The sequence below is a fragment of the Carcharodon carcharias genome, chromosome 7 (genome assembly GCF_017639515.1).
Source record: "Carcharodon carcharias isolate sCarCar2 chromosome 7, sCarCar2.pri, whole genome shotgun sequence".
Classification (NCBI taxonomy): domain Eukaryota; kingdom Metazoa; phylum Chordata; class Chondrichthyes; order Lamniformes; family Lamnidae; genus Carcharodon; species Carcharodon carcharias.
In genome coordinates this window covers 130,130,168-130,142,702 of record NC_054473.1, presented here as the reverse complement: position 1 = coordinate 130,142,702, position 12,535 = coordinate 130,130,168, and the positions used below count along the sequence as shown (strand labels likewise).

Genomic DNA, 12,535 nt, shown 5'->3' with positions numbered 1-12,535 from the left:
TCATGCAAGAAACCTTTCACTAGCTCCCACAGTGAGGTGCTGAGTTAACAAGCAAAGGCTCAAAAGGTATATAGTCACCAGAGTGACAAACTTGGCAATGATGGAAGGAATTAAGCAGGCTGAAAAGAAACCACTGATTAGTAAAACCTTCCTATATTAAACTTCATTACCACCTGCTCATAACATAAACATTACCACTAGGAATATTGTGTTTAAACTTGATTACTACAAACACATGTTTGTTGAAGCCTCCTGCCCTCTAATAATGATACAGTTCATTCATTCATGTGTACTCTGTCCGAAGGCAGGCTTTGGCTCATCATCTGATCCTTCAGCCCGAGCCATTTCCTTGGTAGTTTTAATGTTAAACAGTGTCAATGTTAAGTAGCAGCTGTTTGTAAGGCCACTGAAAGCTAATTCCTATCTTATGCTACATTTATATTGCAGAACTACTTCCTGAAATGGGACATCAGCCACCACTCCTATTGCTTTGGGAGCCACCTTGGCCTAGCCATCTCAGAGCTCTGATTTACTTTAGGAAGACTGAATGTGTTATTTGCTGGAAACTGCAAGATGAGTGAGAACAAAGCTGTGTCACTGGCATTTACAGGAAAGATGTCATTTACAGGAAAGATGTCAGCACTGTAACCACTTAAAGCATAAAGTTTGAACACCTGTGTCTTCAAGCTACTGTGCACTTATTCCAGGTCAGGAATGTAGGTTGAATGCTGCACATCAAATCTGTTGGCATGAGCAGTTACAATGCAAGCCTGCTACAATCTTCAGAATTGCTGCAAATTGTCATCTGGCAGTGTAATCATGCAACAGTCAATCCTTATAATTAGCCTAGTGCAAGTTAAGATATCATCTAAGGTTCTGTACATCTTCCTAATTAAAAAGAGAGAATAATGATTATAGAAGCTATATGGAAATAAAGTATATTTTTTAAAATGGTCTTTCAATAAGCAAATAATAAAAACAGTAAGATAAAAGCAGAATACTGCGGATGCTGGAAATCTGAAACAAAAACAAAAATTGCTGGAAAAACTCAGTAGGTCTGACAGCATCTGCAGAGAGGAAGACAGAGTCAACGTTTCAAGTCTGTATGATTCTTCCATCAGAACTAAAGAGAAATAGAAATGTGGTGAAATATAAGCTGTTTAAGGGGAGTTGGACAGATGAAAACAGTAATGCTGTGATCAGCCTCTCGCACCTCACTTACATTGACCCCGAATGCAGCTTAATCCAGAGGGAACATGGTTGTATCCCAGTTCACCTGATACAGTTTGCAAAATCACCAGCAAACCTGCTCCAATTCCCCCAGACTTCAAAATCATCACATGTAGCTTACTATTACACTACAGTGCTGCCCAGCATCAATATGTGTTACAGTGCAGCGATGAGAATGGCAAAGAAGGGGGACAGCTTTCTTTCTTCGATCATTTTCCTGGATGCTCCATTTTAACAGACATTGGCTATTTTTGTTTTCTCCACCAATAGTGGTGATAAAGAATTGGTGTACGCTATTATCAAAAGATTTGTATACAGAAACTGGAAAGAACTGCAAGGCTGGAATCCAAATTGACAACAGTGGAGATGTCATTAAGTTCACACTAACACACAAAAACCTAACTGTACAGAAATTAAGAAAAGCTCCTATTTAAGTGACAGCATAAACAGCGTTTTAGAATTCAAACAGAACGAATAATCCTGTAATTACAGACTACACAGCTTGAGGTTTCTGTTTGTTAGATGGCTTACCAGAGGTTTAACTTTGTCCTGCTTAGCATTTGGAGAAAGTGCATGTTTCACACCAGCAGCGACATCCTTTGTGGGCTGCACAACAGGAGCTTCTGAGGATGCCTCTCTTCTACAATCTCTGACTTGTTCAGATGGTCTCTCAGAAACAAACTCAAGTTCATTATACTTTAACACCATTCTCATTTTGTTTTCTGGTATATTTCTCAAATCAGCATCTTTAAACATTGTATTCCTTCCACCTTTTTGCCTTCTGCAAGACTCTTCATGGCTAGTAATGGTATTCATCTGACAGACATCATTAGTTATTTCATCAAAATTATCTTTTCCAATGAAAGTTTCATCACTACTGATGTTCCACGAGTTCTGATCCTCACTTACAGCCACAGTCTGTTTTAAGGAAGTGCCTGGCTTAACTCGGTTTCCAGCTCCTTCATCCTCTGAATCCACAAATTGCCTTTTCCTTTTTGCAGCTCTCAAGATTGCATAGGGCTCTTCATCTTCACAATAATTTGTTTGCTGCTCTCCTGCTTCCAGCACATCGTTTGTGGCTGCTGTTGAGTAATTGTATGCCACTGTACTTGGTCCACATGGGCCACCATTTAGATTTGTGCGACTACCTCCTGCTGTTGATAACACAGGGGCTATGTTTTTAAACAGGCTCACACAACTCAAATTACTGTAATTGTTAGCTGCAACAGATAGAGGAGATATATTTTTAAACAAGCGTTTGAAGGCAGTCCTGCTGCAATTTAGAGTTTTCTCTATCTTGTCCTCATCAAGATTAACAGGTGGCTCCTCAGGCTCAGTCACATTTGTTCTGACCCTTCCACTGTCTGCAGATGTGTTTGGAATGTGCGAGGGGCTTGCAACAAACAGCACTTCTGAATGCAACTGTTCTTGCTGGGATCCATCTGTATACAACTCTAATGATTTCTCTGGATCCTGCATGCTGCTATCAGGAAACTGAGGCTCAATGGCTTGCCTGCTGTAGGCAGAACTATCAGAAAATATGGAAGACAGCTGGCCATCACATTTACCAACATGCTTCTTACACGGTTCTGAAGCACATGAAACACAAGTTTCTGAAACAAAATAAAAGATCAGGTGTAAATTAATTACGCCACTTTATTCAATCCAAGTATTAAAAATCTTACAATCACAAATACTTCCAGTCAACATTTTCATTACAAATTCCTATCGGCACATTTATAGTGGAAACTCCAATACCACCACTGGGGGAGGGTGTAATTATGGCAGGACATGTTTGCATTCTTATGTTATTTCCATGATCAAGGTGGACATAGGAATTTATAAACAGAAATAAACGAGAGGAGTGTGGGACTGAATTATATCTGTATTCCCTGATTCACTTTCTCCCGTCCTCTGATTCCAGTTCACCTGAGAATTACATGTTGAGTTTTACTCCCATGTGCAATGCCCCAGGAGATTGACTATGTAATTTCTAAATCATAAGCACTTCAGAAATGTATTTATTCACCTGTATATAACCAAGTTTCTTAATTACATTGCAATAAATGGTTGAAAAATAATTTAAAAGAAACAAACTGCACTAACCCCATCAGTTCTACAATTCGCTATTATAAATAGAGGTTGGGGCAGTCATGGTCTAAAAATTAAAAAGGATCAACTAACTAACAGACAAGGGATTGAACCTGCCACTTCCCAAGGACATCAAAGGACTAAAATATTTCAGTTTTTTGTTCTTTATACAGCCAAATTTCCCCCCTCATTTGCTCCTCTAAAGTCATTGAATCCTTACCAGAGTACTGGTCCAAGGGTTAACATCTGGTACCTGGCTATGGTGGTGAGTGCTGTCAGGCTAATCAACTGCAGAGCATCACAGCTGAATATGATCCCACCCGGACCTGACATCCACAAATATACATTTCCAGGAGAGGTAAATTAATACTGATTAGAATGGGAAACTGCCCCACCCAATGTTAACATCACCCTAAATGCAGGGACACTGAAGCAAAGTGTTGCAAACCTCCCTGCAACATGCAGTAGCAAATTTTACAGGATAGAGCTGATAACAGATTCTGGTAAAAATAGAATAAGTCTTTTTAATTAACACCTTGCAAATCCTCAGGAAGCCACAAAGCGTTTTACAACCAAGGAGTTATTTTTGAAGTGTAGTCATTGTTATATGTAATCAATCTATGCACAACAAAATCCCAGAAAAAAAGCTTGAGATAAATGACAGTCTGGTTTGGCGAAGTTAGTTGAAGAATGCATTTTGCCAGGGCACCAGGAAAACTCCTCTCTCCTTCAAATATTGTCTTTGGACATTTCACATTGCACAGGCATAGACTGGCAGTTCAATCGCACATCATCTCTGGCAATGCAGTACTCCTTCAGTACTGCACTGAAATGTCAGCTCTGATTACATGCTCAAACACCGGAATAGGCTTGAAGCCTGAATCGTCTGTCAGAAGAGTGCTCCCACTGAACCAATCCGACAGTAGTAAGGAAAACATTAAATAAAGTCCTAAACATTTTCTGAAGCTGATCAAACAAATTAATGTACGTAGTCAAAGCGATCATTTCTATACAATTTTGTGCTGTCAATATTTGAGCCGTTCCATTATACAAAAATAATTTAGTGGCCAACAGTGACAATTATTTTGCCACAGGGGATGGTTTTACAATCATTAATCTTTGGTGCATTAGTCCAAAAGACATTACTTGAATGATCACACCTTGCATTGAAGACAATCTGGGTCAGAATTTCTGAGGAGTGGCAATCATAGTCGGTACGGGGTGGGGAGGGTAGCCTCAATCAGAAGAACACAATCTTTAAAACCATAAGCAGAAGCAGCATTGCCCATATGAAAACATGGAATTCAACAGAAGATTTCAACCTTTTGATGAATTGAAAATCCCTGCAAAAGGGGAAAACAATTTCCTGATGTATGCACAAGAAACATCAAAGCAGAAAATCTCTCCTCAGAGATACAAAAGAAAGAATTCTGTAAAATGCAAACACACAACAATTAAGTTTTGCGGTATATTGTTTCCCAAGTCATAGGATACAATATAATTTTCAGTTTCCATAACACAGGTCAGACCTCAATCTAAGCTAAATCCAGAAGTAGAAACATAACAGAATTGATATTTGCAAATAACAGCTAACCTACAGGGCTTTTAACATCTTTTTGTAGACAATCACCAATTAATTTTTTTAAAAATTCACTGCTCAGCACAAGATATTAAACCAGCCAGACTTCAAAGATTGGTTCTGCCATGTACACAGCTGAATATCTGACTACGTGATTGATCACTTCAGTAAACATTGAGCCTTTAATGCTCAATTATTCTTTTTGGAAATTTGTTTCTAAAAGCTGAAAATCAATCCAAGCATATTACTCACCACATGAAGATGGAATCCCAGCAAGACACACAGGTGATACTGCATTCCAAGGATTCTGTGAAACTGCTGCTTCCTGTTCATCTGTAATTCATATTACAACAAATTCTCCTTATCTGTTCTATCACAGTTTTTAATATATTAGACAGTACTGATGCATGTTTCTTTTAAGGATTTGATGGCATCCCTCTTTCCCACTTCTTCAATCTTCTCCATTCTCCTCAAAGATGCTGATTCACATTTGCATATAGCTTCATATACACCTTGTAATATCCTACTCAAGTGACTGATTCTTATGCACTTAGACAGCAAGTATCTGCAGTATTTTAACCACAAGTCTATAGACAAGACAGACAATCATATCCTCACTCAATGCCCACACACATACGTTTTTCAACCACAATCATCTGACAGTAATCAAGACTCTGGATTCTGATTGCTATGTCTCTAGACCGAGGACAACTGCAATGTCAAAAACAAAAACAGAATTACCTGGAAAAACTCAGCAGGTCTGGCAGCATTGGCGGAGAAGAGATGGATTTCCAGCATCTGCAGTTTTTTGTTTTTTACAACTGCAACGTCCCTTGTGCTACCATTTTTTAAAATCCCAAGCAGATGATCTAAAACTTTCAAAGACTTAGGTTAACTGCTTACTTTAAACCAAGTAACTAGCAGTCATAGTCAGGTGGGATAGTGTTTCTTGTGGATTGGAGTCAAGTCAATTCGCTAGTCAGCTTACAAGTGCAGACAGAATTCAAAAGTGGAAATAACATATTTCATTTTGTCCCATTAATCTCTAGAAATTTGCTTTCCCCTATTGCCATCAGTGTTGGTTATCAGATACTGTACCAGTCCTCTAAGTTTCTAAATTCTACTTCACTGTGCTTAAAGTTGAATTTTGAAAATTTACTGTCCTAGTATATGACTTTCCAAAAGCTGTTGTCCTCATTGTGTGAAAACATACCTGCATTATTTAAGAACGCATCTGTGTCACCATTATGCTCCACCTCAGAGTCATCATTTTCAGTGTGTACAAAATCATCCTTCCATTCTAATAATAAAAAAAAATGAAAGCAGATTAGTTTTCTCATCAGTTCACAACAAATTAATTTGATTTCTTGGTTAGATCAAGAAATGGGTGTGGGCACTGGATTCAACAAAAAAATATGGACACTGACAACAACCTGAATTGTAGTGCTGAAGACTTGTGCTCCAGAACTGGCTATGCCCCTTGCCCAGCTGTTCCAGTACAACTACAACACTGGCATCTACCCAACAGAATGGAAAATTGCCCAGGCATGCCCCACCCACAAGAAGCAGGGCAAATCCTATCCACCCAATTACCACCCGTCTTTTCTCATTAATTAGCAAAGTAATGGAAGGTGTCATCAGTGCTATCAAGCTGCACTCACTCAGCATTTATCTGTTCACCAATGTGGAGTTTGGGTTCCACCAAGGGAACTCAGCTCCAAATCTCATTACAGCCTTGGTACAAATAAAGGCAAAAGAATTCCAGAAGTGAGAGGAGTATGACTGTCCTTGACAGCATTTGAACAAGTGCAGCATCAAGAAGCCCTAGCAAAACTGAAGTCAATGGGAATTGGGGGAAAACTCTCCACCAATTGGAGTCACATCTAACCCAAAGGTAAGGTGGTTGTGGTTACTGGAGGCCAATCATCTCAGTCTCAGGACAATGCAGGAGTTCCTCAGGGTACAGCCTCCTGACCAACCATCTTCAGCAGCTTCATCAATGATCTTCCCTCCATCATTAAGATGAGAAGTGGGAATGTTTGCTGATAACCAAAGTGGTCAGCACCCCTCAATGCCTCAGACACTGACGCCAGTGCCCACATACAGCAAGACCTGGACAACATTCAGGCTTGGGTTAATAAATGGCAAGTAACAGCTGTGCCACAAGTGCCAGGAAATGACCTTCTCCAATAACAGAGAACCTAACCATCTCCCCTTGACGTTCAACAGTATTACAAATCTGGCTCCTTCAACATCCTGGGGGTTACCATTGACCAAAAATTTAACTCGACTAGCCATATAAATACTATGGCTACAAGAACAGGGTCAGACCAAGAGCTGGTGATTTTACAGTGTGTAACTTACCTCCTGACTCCTCAAAGCCTGTCCATCTACATGGCACAATTCAGGAGTGTAGTGCAATACTCTCCATTTGCCTGGATGATTCCAGCTCCAACAACACTCAAGATGTTCAACACCATCCGGGAACACGCAACCTTCTTGATTGTTTAAAGGTGTGGGTGGAGTGTGACATGCACTCCCTCCATCACTGGCGCACTGTGGCAGCAGTGTGTACCATCTACATGATGCAGTGCAGCAACTCTCCTTTGACTACACCTTCCAAACTCACGATCACTACATCTATGAGAGCAAGGGCAGCAGACACATGGGAAAACCACAATCTGCAAGTTCCCCTCAAAGTCAATATTCAGGAAATTAAAGTAACGTTGGAGATTTTAAAAATGTCTTGTAATTCCATCTATGTTTCCCAATCTTTAATTTACTTTATGTACATGACTTCGAGCTAATTTATATTTCTTGGTTTAGACGTTGTGTATTAATGAGCGCTCTTCAATCTGATTTGTTGAAGTTTTTTTCATGCATTCATTCATGGGATGTGGGCTTCAATGACTGGGTCAGTATTTATTGCTCAGCCCTAGTTGCCCTTGAGAAGGTGGTGGTGAGTTGCCTTCTTGAACCACTGCAGTCCATGTGGTGTAGGTACACCCACAGTGCTGTTAGGAAGGGAGTTCCAGAATTTTGACCCAGTGAGTGAAGGGATGGTGATATATTTCTTCTAGATTTCCAAGATATCCAGCATCCGCAGTATTTTGCTTTTATATATTTCCAAGTCAGGATGTGAGTGGCTTGGAGAGGAACATCCAGATAGTGGTGTCACTCAATGTCACCAATGCCCCCAATCAAAAGTGAAAAAAAATCTTTTTGGGCAACTGTCAGCAAGGTGAATGGCGAGCAACATTTGTTTGTGGCCATTTAGTCTTTGAGCTCAATTCGCAGAGTAAGCTATTCAATTCAGTTATATTGGAGATAAAACATCAAAGTTCTGCGAGTATCCAACAATAATACACTTTCCATAATATTAAAATAAAAGCTTACAAAAATTGGGCAAAATTTTTATCCAGAAAGAGTGCCTGCCTACTCACGACAGGCAATGTGCGGGCAAGTGAGAAAAATAGATGCAATTTTGTCCATGAAAATATTGAAATAAAAAGCATTTATAATGGTTCCGCAAACAATGTTTTAGTTAATACCTAACCAAAACATCCTGCTTACCTCATGCAATCAGGCAAGTGCATTCATTTTCTTTAAAAGGGGAAAATTATTTAAAACAACAAACTCATTGATACAAGATCAATACCACCATTGCTTTCCTACTATAATAATCAATTTGAACAGATGTACACATGTTGCTTATTGGCACTTTACTCTCCTGTCTTTTCTGTCCCTGTGAGCATGGACTTGGATGGACCATAAAATACTGTATCTGTACATGTTTAATGTGAATTACAGAAACAAAGGAAGCCCAGCAGCCCAACCACTTTTGTTCAAAAAGAAATCACAACTCTCAGCATGATTTTTCCAGATTTTCATTGGGTGACTTGCACACCATTCTCTCCATTAATCACTTCAAAAAAGAACTGACGGAGTCTGCAAGTCCAACAACCTCATTTTGCTGACGGACAAAGCATACCAATAGGGGAGAACACAGGGAGCAATATATTTTAAAACAAAGAATGAGAACACAAAACTATAAAAATCTTGATATGTTTATAATTTCCACAGAATAAATAATGGGTACTGTTCAGTTTGCTTACCTTTTATATTATTTAAGACTACTTCTTGATTAGACGAAATCATAAGCATAGCTTCGGGAATAGTGAAAACATCTTTGTTGTTCTATAGGAGAAAATCAAGTGTTAGCATGATGACTACATAAATACCATCTTTACTACCTCAGGACGTTGTTATTTTTCATACATTATCAGACATGTAACAATCCTAGAAAAATGATCAATTCTCACAAAATGACGAAGTTACAACATCATGTATATATAACACTATACAAACACATTAACTCTCTGATTTCATTCATTGCCAATGATATCTGAACTATAGAAAGTTAATGGCACTCACCAGCTTTTCTTGCATCCTGAAAATAATGCAACAAATGTGCAGCTATTTATAGGGGGCACTACAGATCTGAAATTCACAGTGTACCTTAATATATGTTTGCAATCATAATGACACCCTATCAGACATCTACTAGAAAGCAACTTGCATAACAGCATCCATTGCTCCTAATTAACTCAAATCTTTTTATGGTGAATATTTATTTTATCTCGTATTATAGTTCCAAAAGCTTACTAACTACTGACATTAGGTTGAATTGCCTTTTACAGGTACTGGCTGAAAGCCCTCAGATGGATTTCCCAAGCATCAAATTGGAAAACCACACCTTTCTCTTTGGTGTAAAGCCACTCAACCATAAGCAAAGACACTTAAAAGCAGCAATTCAACCAAGTGTGATTCTGATCATTGACTGATGAGCCATTTACATTAACAATTAGTGCAAGCCTCTGAAACAAGCAACAGGAAAAGATGACTAGTCAGAGAGTCCCAAATGGATAGTGTCAGGTTTTTAGGGGAAGGTAACAATTAGGTTAATTACATAAATTAAGCAGGTGAGTTCAGTCAAAAGTTGAGCAATTATAGTGATTTAACTCATGAAACTCCCAAGACAATGGTTAAATATGGTGGTACTGAGATAACTAGGCAAAGAGGTCCAAGGTTTGATTCCTGCCACGTGCTGAGTCAGCCAACACATTGCCCAATTGCACACATGAGAAGGGCTGTTTGGGAAATCAATCTGAAGGTTACCAGTTGTGGTGGCCTAGACAAATAGGGAACCCACTTAGCACTAAAAGGGTTAATGGAGAAATTGAATTAAATGCTTAGGCCTGAGAGAAAAATACTACAACCTTGAAGAACAATACCATCTTGTCTGACTACTGTTGTAGGATGAGCCCTGAGACATTCCATGTTGTTCTTCTCTGGCCGAATGTAATCAAAGTTGTGATAACCAAGTGCATAGGCACCGCAGCTGTTGTGGTGGGAATGGGAATTAACTAAAACATAGATTGGTCAGTTAACATATGCAAATAAGCGGATTGAGATGTGCAAAATTTACTGATTGGTTGTAAAACTCTTTTCAGCAAATGTTTGTGTATTCTGCTTTGAGACAGTACAATAGCTCTCGTTGTATTGTTCTCCCTTGTGCACAAGTAATAAATGGGGTTTCTATGTATTAATGATGCCTTGGTTTGATTAATCTCCAACACAGTCAGTACCTCAAAGGGAATTCAACTTAATGTTAGTAGTTGGTAAGCTTCTGCAACTATAATGAGATAAAATAAATATTAACTCAAATCTTTTTAAGTGAATCAGGAACAATGGATACTGCTTTGCAAATGGATTTCCAGCAGGTGTCTTGATAGGGCGTCAGATGATTGCTAACATATATTAAGGTACACCGTGAATTTCAGATCTGTAGTGCCCCTGGAGACAATGTTAAAGAAGATGGATGCCCTCTGAGTAGAGCGTGTAGTGCTTCCAGAGTGGCCCGCATGGTGCCCATGCTCGGAAGCATGCATGTGCCCATGTCCCATGCATATGCTGGAAGTCTCCTAATTGGTACTGTCATGATTCAAACAGCTGGACCAGTTGATTTGATGCTCTGAATTGTCCAAGTTTGTAAACAATTTATTCGCTTGTCACTCATCAAAGAACATGCTTGATGGTAAAAGCAGAGTGAGGGATATGTCTGACTAGGAGGTTACAGATTGTGCTGGAATATAATTCTTCTGCTGCTGCTAATCATCCATGGTGCTTCATGGATGTCTAGTTTTGAGCTGCTAGATTTGTTCTGAATCCATCCCATTTAGCACGGTGGTTGTGCCACACAACGTGGCAGAGTATATTCTCTGTGTGAAGAAGAGACTTCATCTCCGCAAGCCCTGTGCAGTGATAACTCCTATCAATATAGTCTTGGGCAGCTGCATCTGCGACAGGTAGATTGGTGAGGATGAGGTCAAGTACTTTTTCCCGCCACTTGGTGGTTCTATCACCACCTACTTCTGGCTCAGTCTGGCAGATAAGTCCTTCAGGACTCGGCCAGCTCAGTCAGTAGTGGTGCTATCAAGGCACTCTTGGTGATAAGCATTGAAGTCTCCCCAGAGTGCATTCTGTGCCCTTGCTACCCTCAGAGCTTCTTCCAAGTGGTGTTCAATTTGGAGCAGCACTGTTTCATCAGTTGAGGGTGGCTGAGCCGCAGGTAAAACAATAGCCAGGTTTTCCTGGAGACTTATGGCTATCATGCCACTCCATAAGCTCCTACAACTTTTATGATGCTAAACATTACCTCACAATGATAACAGTTGGAAGATAATTTTCATAGCTCTGCCTCCCCACTGAAAATGGTGATTATAATTCTACTGGGTTCTCACCAGTTTTCATGCTGCTGCATATTTTACAGCAAACAGATTTTTTTTTTAAATCGCTCAAACAATTGAACATCAATCTACCCGAGGCTTGGCCTGTTCAAAATCTCCGTATTCAAATTCATGACAATGGAGGGGTCAAAAGAAGTGATGTGAGGTAGAACTGAATGTCATCAGTGTACATGTAGAACTTGACATGTTTACGATGGGATCGCCGAGAAGTGGACTGTAAATGAAAAATGGGATACGGCCAAGGTTTTCACTTCAAACCCTTAGTCGCCAGGACTCTAGAAGACTTTCATCCTGTCAGTTTGGACTGACCATGAACCCAGGTCAAAGTTTTATAACCCACTAGAACCAGACTGAACCTCAATCCTCCTCAAGCAACATACCCAATACCATATCAACTGAAAATAAATGAAAAAACAATTGAAACTGCTGTACCTTATCTTTTCTGCTCAAAGTTTTCCATCCTGTAGGTGGATTAATTGATGGTAACAAAAAGGATGATGTAGATGTTGAAGCTTTGGAACCATCAGTTAAATCAAGACAGAATTCAACTGCGTTTTTTAATGAATTATCTTCATCCTCTACTGCAGCTATCAGATTTGATAAACAGAGACCTAAAAACACAACATTAAATAATCCTTCATTCTGGCATGGGTTGCCAGCAAAAGTACCATTTCCAAGTCACCAAGCTTATTTACAACACACCATTAAATGTGAAGTTCCATCAATATTTGTTGAAGAAACATTGATTTGCCAGTCCAGGTCAGGTAATGGTAGACATGTGTCCAATCTCTTATTGTTCAAATGCACCTCCCAGACACATCTATCA

The 12,535-nt window shown here is 39.4% G+C and overlaps 2 protein-coding genes across 2 annotated transcripts in view; one reads left to right on the top strand and one right to left on the bottom strand.

The window, feature by feature from the left end:
* The window catches only part of carmil2 (capping protein regulator and myosin 1 linker 2), a 180,505-nt gene extending 179,585 nt beyond the window's left edge, over positions 1–920 (top strand). Inside the window, exon 39 of the mRNA XM_041191410.1 lies at positions 448–920. The gene's annotated coding sequence lies outside the window, so the exon portion shown is untranslated. The remainder of the gene's footprint in view (positions 1–447) is intronic.
* The window catches only part of LOC121279889, a 31,380-nt gene that overhangs the window by 6,651 nt on the left and 12,194 nt on the right, over positions 1–12,535 (bottom strand). The window contains exons 7-11 of the mRNA XM_041191412.1: positions 12,142–12,320; positions 9,016–9,097; positions 6,114–6,200; positions 5,153–5,233; positions 1,762–2,843 (exon numbers count right to left, since the gene is read on the bottom strand). Coding sequence (XP_041047346.1) covers positions 1,762–2,843; positions 5,153–5,233; positions 6,114–6,200; positions 9,016–9,097; positions 12,142–12,320 — 1,511 coding nt within the window. The remainder of the gene's footprint in view (positions 1–1,761; positions 2,844–5,152; positions 5,234–6,113; positions 6,201–9,015; positions 9,098–12,141; positions 12,321–12,535) is intronic.